Raw genomic sequence first — 14,165 nt, forward strand, 5'->3', positions numbered from 1 at the left:
CCACTTTAAAGATGAGAAAACTGAGGTCCAGAGAAGTAGAGTAACTTGCCTGAGGTCACAACTAGGAAGTGGCAGACCCAGGACTTGAATCCAGACAGCCTGGCTCCCAAGTCCGTTCTCTGCCTTTCCTCCCGGTCTTGGCCCCTGGGGGAATTTGAGTGCAGTCCCTCTGTGCACAACTCCCTGAGGGGACACCCCAGCTCCTAAGGGCCAGAGGAGCTCCTTGAGGGAAAGGGGTCAACAGCAGGCAGGAGGAATGTTCACCGCCTGGGAGTCCCGTGGGCAGGGCAGGGCCTGGCCATTTCTGCCTTTTGGACTCGTCTCAGTAAATCCCTGCCCAGGGGGCCCAGCACCCAGCAGGTGCCGCATAAACGCTTGTCAAGTGAACGCAGGTGTGGGTGGGTATGCGCATGAAGAGTAGAGGGTGCTCAGGAACAGGGAGCACGCCAGGCGGCAGGTAGCACGCCCCTACCCAAGTTCACGTTTGCTCCCAGAAGCACCACCACAGTCCTCAAGGAGAGGAAGGGCCTGGCAGCCAGACTGTGGCCTCCTCTTGTTCCAGGCTTCTCTCCCCTGAAATCACAATTACAGTCACCAGTGAGCTGAGGCTGGACCTTGGGGCCTCCTTGCCTGTCCCCAGTGCCCACACTTGCCGTGCTCCCAGGGCTATGTTCACCTCCCTGCCTCAGTGAATGAGAAAGCTGCTTCAGGTCTAACTCAGGCCCCTCTATCATTCTTTGAGCTGGAAATGAACCTAAGAATGCTCTGGGGCTGTGGCATCCCAGCTCCCCTGGCCAGCCCTGGGAAGAGGGGTGTTAATAACAACAGCATAAAAACAAGAAACAACCAGCAACCGTTATAACTAACCTCTGGTTCTAGGTGCTTTGCGTGAATTAGCTCCCTTCTCCTCCTTCATTTATTTTGAGGGAGAGAGCAAGAGAGCAATTACAAGTGGGGGAGGGGCAGAGAGAGTAGGAGAGAGAATCCCAAGCGGGCCCCACTCTGTCAGCACAGGGCCCGACAAGGGGCTCGCTCGATTTCACAACCGTGAGATCATGACCTGAGCTGAAATCAAGAGTTGGATGCTCAGCTGACTGAGCCAGCCAGGTGCCCCTTAACTCATTTATTCTTTGCAGCAACTGTCTAAGTCCATAGCCATTTTATAGATGGGGAAACTCAGGACGAGACGTGTTGCTCAAGGACATGCAGCTAATAAGTGGCAGAACAAGGACCCAGGCTTTTAGGTAAATACTAGATTGCCAAAGAATAAAACTCAGCAAAGACACCACCAGATTAAGATGGGCCAGCTTGGCAGATTGGGTGGGGGCCGCAAACCGCTGGTTACCTGTCTGAGTCCTGTGTGAGCCTTCCCAGTGCCCCCTGCCCCCCACCAGTGGGAAGAAGGGGGACCAGCAGGCCTACGGACTCCAGACAAGAAGAGCTCTTGGCTCCCAATATCAGCCCTACAGGTGGAACCCTTCCTTCCTTCCTTCCTTCCTTCCTTCCTTCCTTCCTTCCTTCCTTCCTTCCTTCCTTCCTTCCTTTTAATTGACTATTTATATCTTGGAGCCAGATGTGACCACAGCCAATCAAAGCTGACTCTAGATGTGCTTAGAGGAAGGACCAGCTGTTTTGACTCTTCCTGGCCATGCACCGGACTTGGTGCTGGTAGCTTTAAAGGAATGATGAATTGTTTTGGAACTCTCTTTGGTGGACTCCTTGATGTAGGCACCTGCACCTGCTCCCACATGTCACATGACCTTAGGTGTGGCAGAATCACTCACGCTAAGTGTGTCACTTTAGAATTGGCATTTGGGCCCACTGGGATGTAGGTCATTTTATTTCTAAGCAGAATCAAACGACAGCCTGATCTGTGGCTCCTCCTGCCAAGAATGTTGATGGAGGACGGATCAATGTGCCTGGGGGCACCAGGGACACTGGGTTTGGGGGAAGTTCCAGAAGCCATATGCTGCAGAATTCTGGGAGGCTGCCACCTCCTCTCCCTGGCTCCCTAGCCCGCTTTTGTCCTAGCTGGGTATCAGCCTAGTTGGCCAGGGAACATGGAAGTTGTCTTTATTTATCTTGACCTTTTCATGTAAGTAATTTTTATAGTTCCATTAACTAGTAAGACCATTTGAAAACCACCAGGCAAAATATATTACCACGAACGCCTCAGGGACTTATGGGTTGTCTTGGGTGGAATGCTAATGGGAGTGAGAATTGATTCAGAGGGCTCACCGTGAGCGAGGGACAGCAGACTGGGAGCCTCGGCCAGGGAAGGGCCAGTGTTGTCTCGGCAATTTGTTTGCAGAAGAGACCCCACATCTGCCTAGACCGCTTTGCTTGATGCCAAGATGCCTGTGCTGGCTCCTGGCTGCTCATACGGGCTCATCCCCTGCCCCAGGACGGGTGTTCTGGCCTTATATCTATATCTCGATACATTTCTTTCGTGGCAAGCTCTGTGCCCGCATTTGCGGAATGGAGTCTTCTCCAGCTTGGTATAAATCAGAGTATGCCAAAAAGCCAATCTCCAGTGCAGTGGAGCCCTAGATTCCCAAAGCTCGAAGGCACATTTGGATCCTGTCCTTCAACCCCTTCATTTCACAGAGAAACTGAGACCCAGAGGAGAAAGTGGACTATATTAGTGATGGATCTGGTGTTGGAACTTACTTATAAGTCACCTGTGGTCCAGGCGGTGATGGAGCACGCGGATGAGAGCAGGCCTGTTAGCATCACGTAGATATGGGCTCAAACCTTGGCCTGGCCACTGGATCACTGAGGGCTCTGGCAAGAAACAGATGGCATGTTAACCAAGGAGAGTTTAAGAAAGCGATTGCAGGTATCCCCCACTTATTGAAAGTGTGTGTTGAGCCATTTTGCTTTTACAGAAGACCTTTACATTACTACCTGTTTTTGTGAACACAGAGAAATCCATGGGGGATTTTTACTTTCATGAAAAAAAGGTGAAAGTGAAAATAGCACTCCTCGTTTGCTTTGCAGCAAGTGGTTATAAAGGGAGCACGCACCCTGAGCAGCAAGAGTGACCCCACCAGGATCCTTCCCCAGGAGCTACATTTAGCATCTCCGCATCAAGCCTGCATAGCTTTGAATTGTGTTGGAGCATCTGTGTTTTATCTCAATTTAATTTTGTGCTTCTGTTAGCAAGATGTGTCACAAGGTATCTGAAAAGCCTAAGAGGTTATTTGGGGGGGGGGTGGCAAAATTTTTTCATATAAATTAATGGCAATTAGTTTTTTGCTTTATGCTGTTTTGGCTTACAAAAGGTTTCATAGAAACGCTCTACTTTCAAGATGGGGGGGAAGGATCTGTATTTGTAAGGGCACGGGGAGGGATAAGGAAACCAGTAAGAAATGACAGAGCATTTAGGGCTAGCAGCCAAGAAGAGCCACTCCATGCTTGGGCAGGAAGAACCCCACCCCCGCCCAAGACCTTGAGCTGTAGAGCAAAGGCCCATCACTACTGCCAATCCATTGCCCTCCCATCTCCTGCTGGTATTTCCCATTGGCCAAACCCATCCAGAAGCCAGAGGGCAAGGAAGCCCATGCAGTCCATGGAGATCTACTTCTCGGAACACAGAGAGAGGCACAGAAGGGCTGAGAGTGATCTGGAAGGGCAGATAGAGAACATGCATTCTCAGGGGGTAAAAATTAGTCTGTTTGCGTGGAAAACACAAACGTACTGTGTGTCTGTGTATGTATTGCATGTATATGTGTTGTATGAAAAGTTCATGTCGGGAGAGTGATTAAGGACAAAATGTCTAAAATGATTCCTGGAGGGGAGTGGTTGATCATGAAAACAAGGTTGAGAAATACCGGTCTTACACCGTAGCTACGGGCATTGGCACAAATCGTTTAGCCCTTCCTGTGGTCTAGATTCCTAACTATGAATGGAGTAGTAATTATACCTGCCTCCAGGATGGAAATGGGCAACGGAAATTCAGCGCCTGGCAGAGAGAAAGGACTCATCACTTGGCTTTTTCTCACTGACTGCAGTTACTAGTGTCTACCTGAGCAAGACCATCAGTGGCAACCCGAGGGGTCACTAAATCATCCATAGTCCTTGTCCCCAGCCCCGGGAGGGAAGAAAAGACTGCAGTAGAGTGCCAGCTGAGCATTTGTGGCTGCTGAAGGTTATGCCTCTCAGCTGGACGGGCCCTTGTTCCTTTGAGTGGACCCAGAGTACTACTTTAAAAAGGAGGCTTGGCATCATCGGGTGTGTCCTAAGCACATTTTGGGCTTTGTTTTACCATGTGATCATACCTGGGAGTGAGTAAATGATAGAAAAATAGAAGGGCAAAAGGCACCGTTAGAGTCCCATAGTCTGACTTCCCACCAGCCGGGAACCTTCTGGAGCAAAAGGGCCCTGTCCCCTCACAAAGTACCAGAGAGTAAGTATTTTAGGTTTTGCTGACCGTCCATCTCTGCGGCAACAGCTCCACTCTGTCCCTGTAGTGCAAAATCAGCCGTGGTAATATGTATGTGAATGGGCATGGCTGTGCTCCAAGAGATCTCTATTCACAGAAATAGGCAGCCGGCTGTAGGATTTGGCTCGAGGGCCAGTTTGCCTGCCGACCCCTCCCTTCTGTAGGGTCCTCTGTGCTCTGCTTGAATGTTCCCAGCGATAGGTTGCTCCCTACCTATAGAAACAGCCTTTCGAACTGCTGAACCCATTCAGGTGTTAGAAAGCCTTGCCTCGGGTTAGCCTGAAATCTGCCCCCTTGTCACATGTGCCCCTGGATTCCTCTTCTGTCTGGGACAGAATGGCTCCCGCTTCTCTTCAGCAGCATTTCAGCCTGCCCAGCGGATTGTGACCTGCCTCCCACCCTGTACTTTCTTCTCCAGGCTAGACAACACTGTACCCGCCCTCCCAACAAGTCCCAACCTTCACATGACTGTCACAGGTCCACACCCTCTACGTCGTGATCCTTTTCTCCGGGCTTGTTAATGTCCCTTCCTCAGAAAGGACAGGTACTCAAAAGAGTCACCACCAGTCACGCATAGAGCATCTGTAAAGTATGACCCAACGGGAGGTCTGGGGATATTTAAGACTCTGGATTTAGTCTCAAGTAGCTCACAGTCTAGTTGGGGAGACCAAATGACTCCAAGCTAAGGGGGAAGTGGCAGGAGGCCAAGCGGACGATGTGCCACCGACTGCCTCCCCTGTCCCCCCCCCCCATACACACATACAGCACGTCATGGGATTCGGTGGAAGAAGAGGCCTCTCTGGGCTGGGTCAGTCAGGGGAACCTTGTGTGGAGAGGGGGGTTCTGGTGGGAAAACATTTCACCTTCCATAGATGTGCAGACTGGGTGTCTGAAGCCTCCCTAGCTTCTCGGTAGAGCTGGGTGATGGAGGCTATGCCTGGCCTTGGTGACCCAGGGCTAGGGAGCCCAGTGGAAGTGTTTTGAGCCTCCAGCTGCTGTGAGGTGACATGGTGGAGCCTGAATAGCCCTAGAAGCATCACAGGCTGTGAGCAGTAGAGGAACTTGAAGGGTGAGAAGTTGCAGTGTGCTTGTTTTACAGACCAGAGAGAGGAAGCCACCTGCCTAGAGTCATATGGCAGGAGTACAGAGCCCGAACTCACGCTGTAGTGTCCTGCCTCCTAGACCAGTGCCGTTTCCAAAGGAATGAAGGGCAGAAACCAGGCTCCCTGTGATGTTAAGGTTTACCAGGCCGTAGAAAGGGGATGGGGCTTGGGGGCCAGGAAGTGGGACTAGGGTAGTGGCAGTGATCCAGGCATTTCAAGGAGGGCGTGGGCACAATGATAGCTCGTGATGATTCATGGCTGAATGGGACTTCCCAGACCTCATCTGGTCTTGTCTCAATTTATAGGTAAAGCTGCGGGGCCCGGAGAGGAAAGTGAGATGTTTGATATCATTGAGATAGATGCGGATAGTCATAAACCCAGATCTCCTCACTCCTGGAGCTGTCCTGCAACCCCACACCATTGGTGCTCAAGACCCCCAGTCACCCTGGTCCCCTGTGGCCAGAAACAGCCAGAGCCAAGGGGCAGGCTAGAGATTTGGTGTCTGTGTGCCAGCCGCTGGCCTTGGCACTTTCCATGTTTTTCATTCAGTCTTTGCCAACCGCTCACGAGTTAGGTACTATTATTATCCCCATTTTACAGATGAAGGAACTGGGGCACGGAAGGTTAGATAATTGGCTTATCGTCCTGTAATTGTAATTGACAGATAGGGAATTGAAACCTAGGTCGTCACATTACCTACCACCCTGGCCTCCCCACCAGGGGCGGAGACAGGGGTGCCCTCCAGCGTACCATCCCCGATCAGGGATTGTCAGCAGATCCCTGCAGCCCTCCCCATGTGTCCTGGGACTCCGTGAAGGGTGAGAGTGAGGGGGACAGCTTGTGTGTGGAGGCCCCCGCCTCGGGTCTGAGGACACCTTACTAAATAACAATAGTAAGACTCATACCGTACTTACTGTACCCCAGGCACCGCTCTGGGTGCTTTGTCAACTCATATAATCCTCACACACAGCCTGAGGCCCATCCTGTCACTGGCCCCCACTGGACAGTTGGGGACTGACACAGAGATGGTACGCACTTGCCTGAGGTCTAGAGCTACTAAGTGGCATTCCTGGGTCCAGACCTGGCTTTCTGGTGCAGTCTTTGCTCTTAACCACTGTGCTGTGCTGCTTCTCACTAAAGATGCCTCCAGTCCCCAGATGCTAGAGGCAGGACGGAGGCAGGACAGTAGGTGGTGGGAAGCTGAGGGAGCAGAGGCTCAAGTTTCTCAGTGGGGCCAGGAGAGGGAAGGTGGCTGGCCCTCGGTCACACCTGGGCCTATGTCACGGCCAGCCTCTGCTTCCCTGTCCCCAACAGCAACGGAAAGAGAAGCTTAACAAAAGGCCCCTGTTTAGAGTCACAGGGCAGAGAAGAGGGAGGCCAGTGTGGCAGAAGCCTAACTCGGCCCCTCCCAGGGCCTAGACAGAGGCTGGCACGAGGGGCTGGGGTCGGAAAGAACTTCGGGCATCTGTTCACTCCAGGAGTGGCTGCTGTGTAAACCCCAGGCGTCTGTAGAGGGGCTGTCCACCGCTGGGCCACAGTGGAGTCAAGGGTAGGAGTCAGGTGCCCCCGCCCCAGGAAGGAGCATGCGTCTCCCCTCCATTCTACTCAAGACACTGTCCTCCCAGCACCCACGTCCTGGGCCCTCTCCACCAGGCCCATCAGCACACAGTGGCCCAATTGCCAAATATGGCTGTCTGAGCCTTGGATCTCTGCCATCAATGGTTCATGCTTCAAGCGACACCGTCTAAACGACACCTATGAAATATGAACGGATTGAGGTTTTCACACGCAGATAGCCCAGGCACGATACCAGGGTGATGAGGAGGGGCAGGGGAAAATGAGGTCTTGAGGGACCACAGGGACAGCAGCCACACCGGGAGTGGGTGGGCGGGGGGGGGGCTCTTCTCCGCACATGGGGTCACTGGGGGCCGGTGCTGGATACAGGGCTGAGATGGGGGAGGTGCTCGACAGATTTTCCTAGGGCTTCCTGGGGTTTGGGGAGAGGCCAAGGGAAAATGTGGCATGGGGCTTGCCCAGAGCCCCTGAAGGCCTCACCCTTCCAGCGAGGGGGAGGGTGCAGGAGGTAGGCCTGTGCTCAGGTCTCCAGAGGGAGAAGGGCTGGAGAGAGGCCAGGGTTAGCAGGACACTTGGTCTTTCCTCCCTCCGCCCTTGAGCTGCCCTGAGCCCCCTGCGCAGCACCCCCTGCGGGGGGCTCAGTGTGTTGGAAGCAGCTTCTCTGGCCTCTGCCTTCAGCTCTCACCCTCCTTGGGGTCAACCCCAGCACCCTGTGCTGTCCCTCTGGGCTGGCTTCCCCAGCCCCTGAGCTATCTGGGCAGAGGGAGACATCCAGCTGGGTGAGAGGTGAAGGTCTGTGGCCTTGAGCACCTCTCCCCTCCCTCTCAGGAGGCTCATCCTCGAGTCCTTCCGTCCTGGTCAAGAGACCACACGCTATCCATGAGGTCACAAACACTCGGGCCTCAGTTCCTCCGGGTCTAAAATGAAGGGGTTGGACATGATTTTCTCTGAGGTCTCTTCTAGCCCTGATGCTTGGAGTTTCGTTGTTCCCTGTCTGCCCTCGCCACCCCCAGGCAGAGCCCCCCGGGATCAAGGTGTTGCTCTGTGCAGTCAGAAAGCAGCTGGAGGGGTCTTGAGCTAATCTGACGAGCTGACGGGAGGGTCTGCGGGAAGGCTGAGGGGCCCAGCAGTGGACCATGCTGGAGCCTCAGCCTCTGGGGGTGCAGATGGGGGAAAGGAGCAGCTGAGGCCAGGGCTTGGAGCTGGCTGGGCTGGGTGCTGGCCAGCTTGGGGCTGGGTGCTGAGGGGGAGCCTGGGGATGGACATCTGGAGTCCAGTGTGTTCTGGGCACATTGACCCATTTGAGTTTGGAAAGGCCGGTGGAGGAGAGACAGCTAGGGCGGCAGGAGTGGCCAATGAAGTCTTGCTAGCTGCTGGGTGAGCAGCTCACTGTGACTCTAAGTGGAGCTGGTCACTGGGGCCAGGGGCCAGCCCAGTTCCCCAGTGAGAACTGGGTGAACTGGTCGGCCCTGGCCATCCTCTGGAGCTCCAAGCGAGGGCATGTGGAGATCTTCACAGACCAGAACCCTCCCTGAAGGCCACCTGTGCAAATGAGAAGGACTTGGGTGCCAGGGCCCTCCCCAGACATACCATAGCCGGGCTTGTAGAGGACAGGCTGACTGCAGACCACTGACCTGCGTGTGGGGCATCTGAAATGACTCCTCTGGGGGCTTGGGCAAAGCCAAGGCAACAGCTTCAGGGTCAGCATCTGTGTTGGGGAGGGGCCAGAGGGACCTCACACCAGCCCTAAAATGGACTTTGTTGTCTAACCTGGCAGCGGCCTCTCGGTGGACCTCCAGGCCAGGCAGTGGACGTGGCAATAGAGGGGGTGTTTGGAGATCAGTGGTTGCTCCTCAGAGCTCCCCGTTGGGGCCCACCTGCTCCCCCAGCCCAGGCCAGTTCCAGGCAGAGAGAAGGTCTCTCTCATTGCTTGTCAGAAAGAAGCAGTTCATCTAGATCCCGTCTAAGAAATTGACAGGGTCGATGGTAGCTGCTGATTTCCTGAGCTTACAAAATTGGCCTGGGTGGCAAATGGGGGTTTTCTGTAATCCTTCACTGATGGATTAGATGGTGGGGCAGATCTCGCAGGAGCAAAGGACGACCTTGAGAAAATGTGGATGTCAAAGGAAGAGAGAAATAATCCCCCTTCCTCAAACCGCTGCCAATAAGCCTTCTCGGCACTGGAGGAAGTTGATGGAAAGTTTGCTGCTGCTGCTGCTGCTGCTGCTGCCTCCCGGCTCAGGAGGCTGTAGCATTTGACTGCATGATAAGAAATTGCCAGACACTTTCTAATTACAATTATCATCATCGTAGATGTCTCTCTTAATTACTTTCTTATAATTAGCTGTTGCTTTTTCCTTAGCATTTGTGTACTTTGCAGATTTGCTGACATTTGAGAGCCCCAAAATAGGGACATTTGGGGAGGAGAGCAGAAGGTGGGGGGAACCTGCTACCTTTCAGGCAACCTGATACAATTCGGGGCCCTTGTGGAAAGAAACTGGGGAAAGCCGAAGATGGACGTGACCGGTCACTTCCTGAGCTTACGGGAAAGAGAGTAGGAGTGTGGGTTTAGGGCCGGGGTTTGTGGAGGGTCTCCAAGTGTTAAATCTTGGACATAATGTTCTTGAAAAGCTAGGGCTTCCATTTCTCAGGCTTGGGTTTCCTTTTAGGAAATGAGGCTGGGATGAAGCACACTCCTGTTGGATCCATTTCAGAGTTAATTAAATGACTGGGGTCAGGAGTAGCTTGATTTCCCCCAAAGCCAGTGATGCATTCTGAGCATCCTTGGGCCCCAGGGGATCATTATAAAGTGGTTTATGCTCTTTGACCAGATGGTTGGTTTTCACTGTCTGTTCCTGTTCTTCCTCCCTCTCTCCCGGCCCCCTGCAGCCCTGTGTACGGAAGAGTGTGTGCACGGCCGCTGTGTTTCCCCGGACACCTGCCACTGTGAGCCCGGCTGGGGAGGGCCCGACTGTTCCAGCGGTGAGTCTGGGGCCTTTTGGGGCCAGGAGGGGTCCCTTGGCTCTGGTTTGGGAGGGGCCGTGCCATGTGCGTGCTGAATTCTTTGCGTTGGCCTGGGGCAGCCCAGGCGAGTGTGAGCATCAGGGAGGAGGGAAACCTGCAGTTTACATGATGACACTTGGGGCAGAAGTCTCCAGGGGCGTGGGGGTAATGGTTTGTGGGGTCTGGAGGGGAATTATGCATCACATTTGTATGGAACTGTGGAGTATTTGTACAACTCTGGCTTGTTGAAACACTTCTAGATATGGTCTTTCAAGAGTTGGTGTGAAATTGAGATGCCACCCAAGGGTGCAGACCCAGGGGGTCAAGGATTGTGGTGAAGTCCTGGTCCTCAGCTTCATTGGTTTAAAGGCCAAGTTCTGTGGGTGCTTACAGAAGCTTGAGGGACCAATTCATGAGACTGGTGGGCACTGGGATATCTCTGTGTCCCCAAAAGTAGGAGGATGAGACTCTTAGGGTGTGGGTCACTGGATTCCTGCATTTCTCTGGGTAGAAAGTTCACATTCTCTGGAGAAGCCTTCCTAGAAAGGATGGGGTGAGACGGACACTCTTGGGACAGACCTACAGGGCATCGTCTCTGCTGTGGGACTGGCCACCGAGGGGGTGGGGCACACCCAGCAGCTGCTCTGGGAGTCCTCTGCCAAGACCCCAGCTGAAGACCACTCCTGCTCTTCTGGCTCATTTCCCCTAAATTCTCACAGATGACCCTCTTTCCATTGGCACAGGTTGCAGTCAGTGGTTGGTTCACATTATGGTCTTCTATGATTTTCAAACAGGCCTCGATGAGTGTTGAAGCCCAGTTTTCTTCCTGCTTTGAGCTGCGGTAGAGTGTCCTCTTTTTTGTGACTTGAGACAATAGCATATCTAAGCAGATCCATTGGGGATCTAACCCCCAGTATTTGCCTGTCTTTGGGACCCACCTCGCCATTCCCTGTCCCATTACAGACAGCTGCAATGGTCATGAAAACTTGAAGAGGGGAAAGGTGGGCCCATGTTGGCCCAATGTGGTGCTCTTTCCCTTTTCCACTGGCTCTGCTGGGGTGGAAACATCTAGTTCTAGTTTTTTTTCCAAAGGCTTTGACTGGAGCCTCTCTGTCTACCCAGTGCATGAGGATATACTCCACAGCAAGGCTATTAGATGTGGTTTTGTTTTGAGGCTGGGTGGTTATCTTGGCTTGGAGGGGCCAGAATCTGGGGTACTCAGGAGACTCTCTGCAATGCACTGGGCCTCCAGTGACCACAGTGGTCTCCTCCTGCCACCTGTTTCCCTGCTTTGAGGTGGGCCAGATATTCCTCCAAACAACAGAAAGTAAACCTGAGAGTCTCCTGAGGTAGAGAAATGTGTCCAATTAGTCTTTCTGTGAACAAACAGGAAACATGTTGGCTAAAATGTTCAAGAGCTTCTTCCCGGCTTGTGCTCGTCCATGTTTTGTTTTATGTAACTTTGTTTACCATGAATCTTTGATGAAGAGCTAACGTGGATTAGGTGAACCCTGCTGGGACAGGTCTGCTTGCTGCTGCTGGATTACAATGTCAAGGGCAGCCTGTTGGCGGTTGAAATACAGCCTGAGTCTCAGGAGCCCTGAGTGCATATAAACCACCATCGGCAATCAGCCTAAGTGTGTTTGGTGTTTACTATATGCTGGGCTGTGCTGGGCACGGGGTGGGCCCTGACAGGTCTTTCAGACATGGTCTGCCTCTCTCAGGGTTTCTGTCTGGTGAAAGAAATGGAAAGAAGGCGGCAGTCGATTTAACAGGACTGGGCAGGTTGGAGGTAACGTACAGCGTACCAACATACAGTATGGTGTAACATACAGGGAAATGGCCTCGGTAGTTGCCAGTACAAAATTGGACTGCCCAATTTCCCCACCCCCGATTCAGTCATCAGACTTGGTGCCGAGCAACCCATAAGCTGTTTCCTCAATTAAACCCATGTTCGTGGGCTGAAGAGCCACCACCCCCTAAGTCTACTCAAAGGCATGTAGTACTGAGCCCGGAGGAGGCCCCAAAAGATGGGTTCCAACCCTCTGCTGGAACCAGCATTGAAGGACAGGAATTCACAGACTCTGACTTTCAAAGTCACTCAGGGCATTGAATACTTGGATGTCACTAAGTGCCTTCTGACTCCTTCCTGAGTCCCTCCATTAACAAAGAGCTCCCTGCCTCCAGTGAAAGCACATGCTGACTATTGGAAAGTTTCCCCTTCTACTGAGTGGAAACCTGTCTCAAGCTTTCACCAGTCAGTTCTCACTCATGGTAAAGCCCAGGGCAGGGTGATGGATCGCCATGACTCTCCCAGCCATGTCTGGAATTTCTCCCAAGGTGATCAGTGAACAAGGCCACAGACTGTGTATGGGAAGATGTTCTTCAAAAAAGTAGTTGATAATAGGGGGCACCTCGGTGGCTCAGTCGGTTCAGCGTCCGACTTCGGCTCAGGTCATCATCTCATCATGAGTTTGAGCCCCGCCTTGGGCTCTGTGCTGGCAGCTCAGAGCCTGGAGCCTGTTTCAGATTCTGTATCTCTCTCTCTCTCTCTGCCCCTTCCTTGCTCACACTCTTTCTCTCTCTCAAAAATAAATAAACATTAAAAAAATAAGTAGTTGGTAATAGCCACTGGGGCTACATAGAAGAAACCAGAGTTCCCTTCCATGGGTCAGCCCTGTGGGTGTTAGAGATAGCAATCACTTCCTTCCCCAGGTTTTTATTCTCCAAACTCTTTTGTTTCTCCTGACATGGTCTGATCTGCCTTCCCCATCCATTGGCTGTGGCCTTTATTCCTCTTAAACTATCATTCCTGGGTCTGACCACACAACATAGGCTTGCCTGGAAAAAAGAATAATAGAAATAAGTTATTTGTTGAGTTTTACTATGCACTAGGTACTCTTCTCACTTAATTTTCACAACCCTATGGAAGAGGAATGGTTATGAGCCCTATTTATGGATGAGAAAGTCGAAGCACAGAAAGGCTAAAGAACTTTCCACAGGCTCGCACCTGGTACATGGTGAAACCGGGGCTGTGAAGCAAGCAAAAACCTGAGTCCCAAACTTGAACTCTTAGTTTTTATGTTCTTCCTCTGGATCCTGAACCTCTGTTAATACAGCTTAGGGTTGAGATCGGTCTTTGATGAGAAAACAGTGCTGCTCACAGAGGAAAGAAGGATCTGCTTGAAAGATGTGTCCCTGAGATAGTGTTGTGCAGACAGATGAATCTGCTGCGGGTCACAAACTGTGACTAGGTGTACTGCAAGCAATTTGCACGTGCTTGCTAGTGTGCCGCTGGATGCCTGTCTGCCTCAGCGTGCCTTGGGGTCTCTGTGGGGCCCGGGCCCCTGCGGGTGGGTGTCCCGGTCAGTGCAGTGTGTACCTCTGGAGATTTCTGCACGGGAGCTGCCCGTGTGCATGTCTGTATGTGTGGTACCCTTGCAGGGAAGCTTTGGTTTTTGTTTAACGGAAAGCATCATTCTTATTTTTCTGATTATAAAATTATACCTGTTCACGTTAAAAAGAAAATCCAGGGCATCTGGGGGGCTCAGTCGGCTAAGTATCTGACTTCAGCTCACGGTTGGTGAGTTCGAGTCCCTCATGGGGTGAGCTCGAGCCCCACTTTGGGTGAGCCTCGCTTCTGTCTCTCTCTCTCCTTGCCCCTCATGGGATTCTCTCTCTCTCTCTCTCTCTGCCCCTTGCTCACTTGTGCCCTCTTTCTCTCTCAAAAAACACAATAGGGGGTGCCTGGGTGGCTCAGTTGGTTAAGCATCCGACTTCAGCTCAGGTCATGGTCTTGTGGTTTGTGAGTTCAAGCCCTGTGTCGGGCTCTGTGCTGACAGCTCAGAGCCTGGAGCCTGCTTCGGATTCTGTCTGTCCGTCCGTCCGTCTGTCTCTCTCTCTTCCCCTCCCCCACTCACACTCTGTCTCTCAAAAATACACATTAAAAAATAAAAAGTAAAATACAATCAATACAATACAGTAAATAAAAAGAAGATCCAAACTGTACCAGAAGCATACAGAAGGGTTAGACACACACA

General features: G+C 52.4%; 1 protein-coding gene across 2 annotated transcripts in view; it reads left to right on the forward strand.

The window, feature by feature from the left end:
- MEGF11 (multiple EGF like domains 11) overlaps window positions 1–14,165 on the forward strand; it is a 229,653-nt gene that overhangs the window by 39,696 nt on the left and 175,792 nt on the right. For both annotated transcript variants that reach the window (XM_047074919.1, XM_047074920.1), the window contains exon 4: window positions 10,012–10,104. In XM_047074919.1, the coding sequence (XP_046930875.1) occupies window positions 10,012–10,104 (93 nt within the window). The remainder of the gene's footprint in view (window positions 1–10,011; window positions 10,105–14,165) is intronic.

This window comes from Lynx rufus, unplaced genomic scaffold (genome assembly GCF_022079265.1).
Source record: "Lynx rufus isolate CCGP_SWC_20201006 ecotype Redwood Valley unplaced genomic scaffold, mLynRuf1.p SCAF_13, whole genome shotgun sequence".
In the NCBI taxonomy this organism is placed as follows: domain Eukaryota; kingdom Metazoa; phylum Chordata; class Mammalia; order Carnivora; family Felidae; genus Lynx; species Lynx rufus.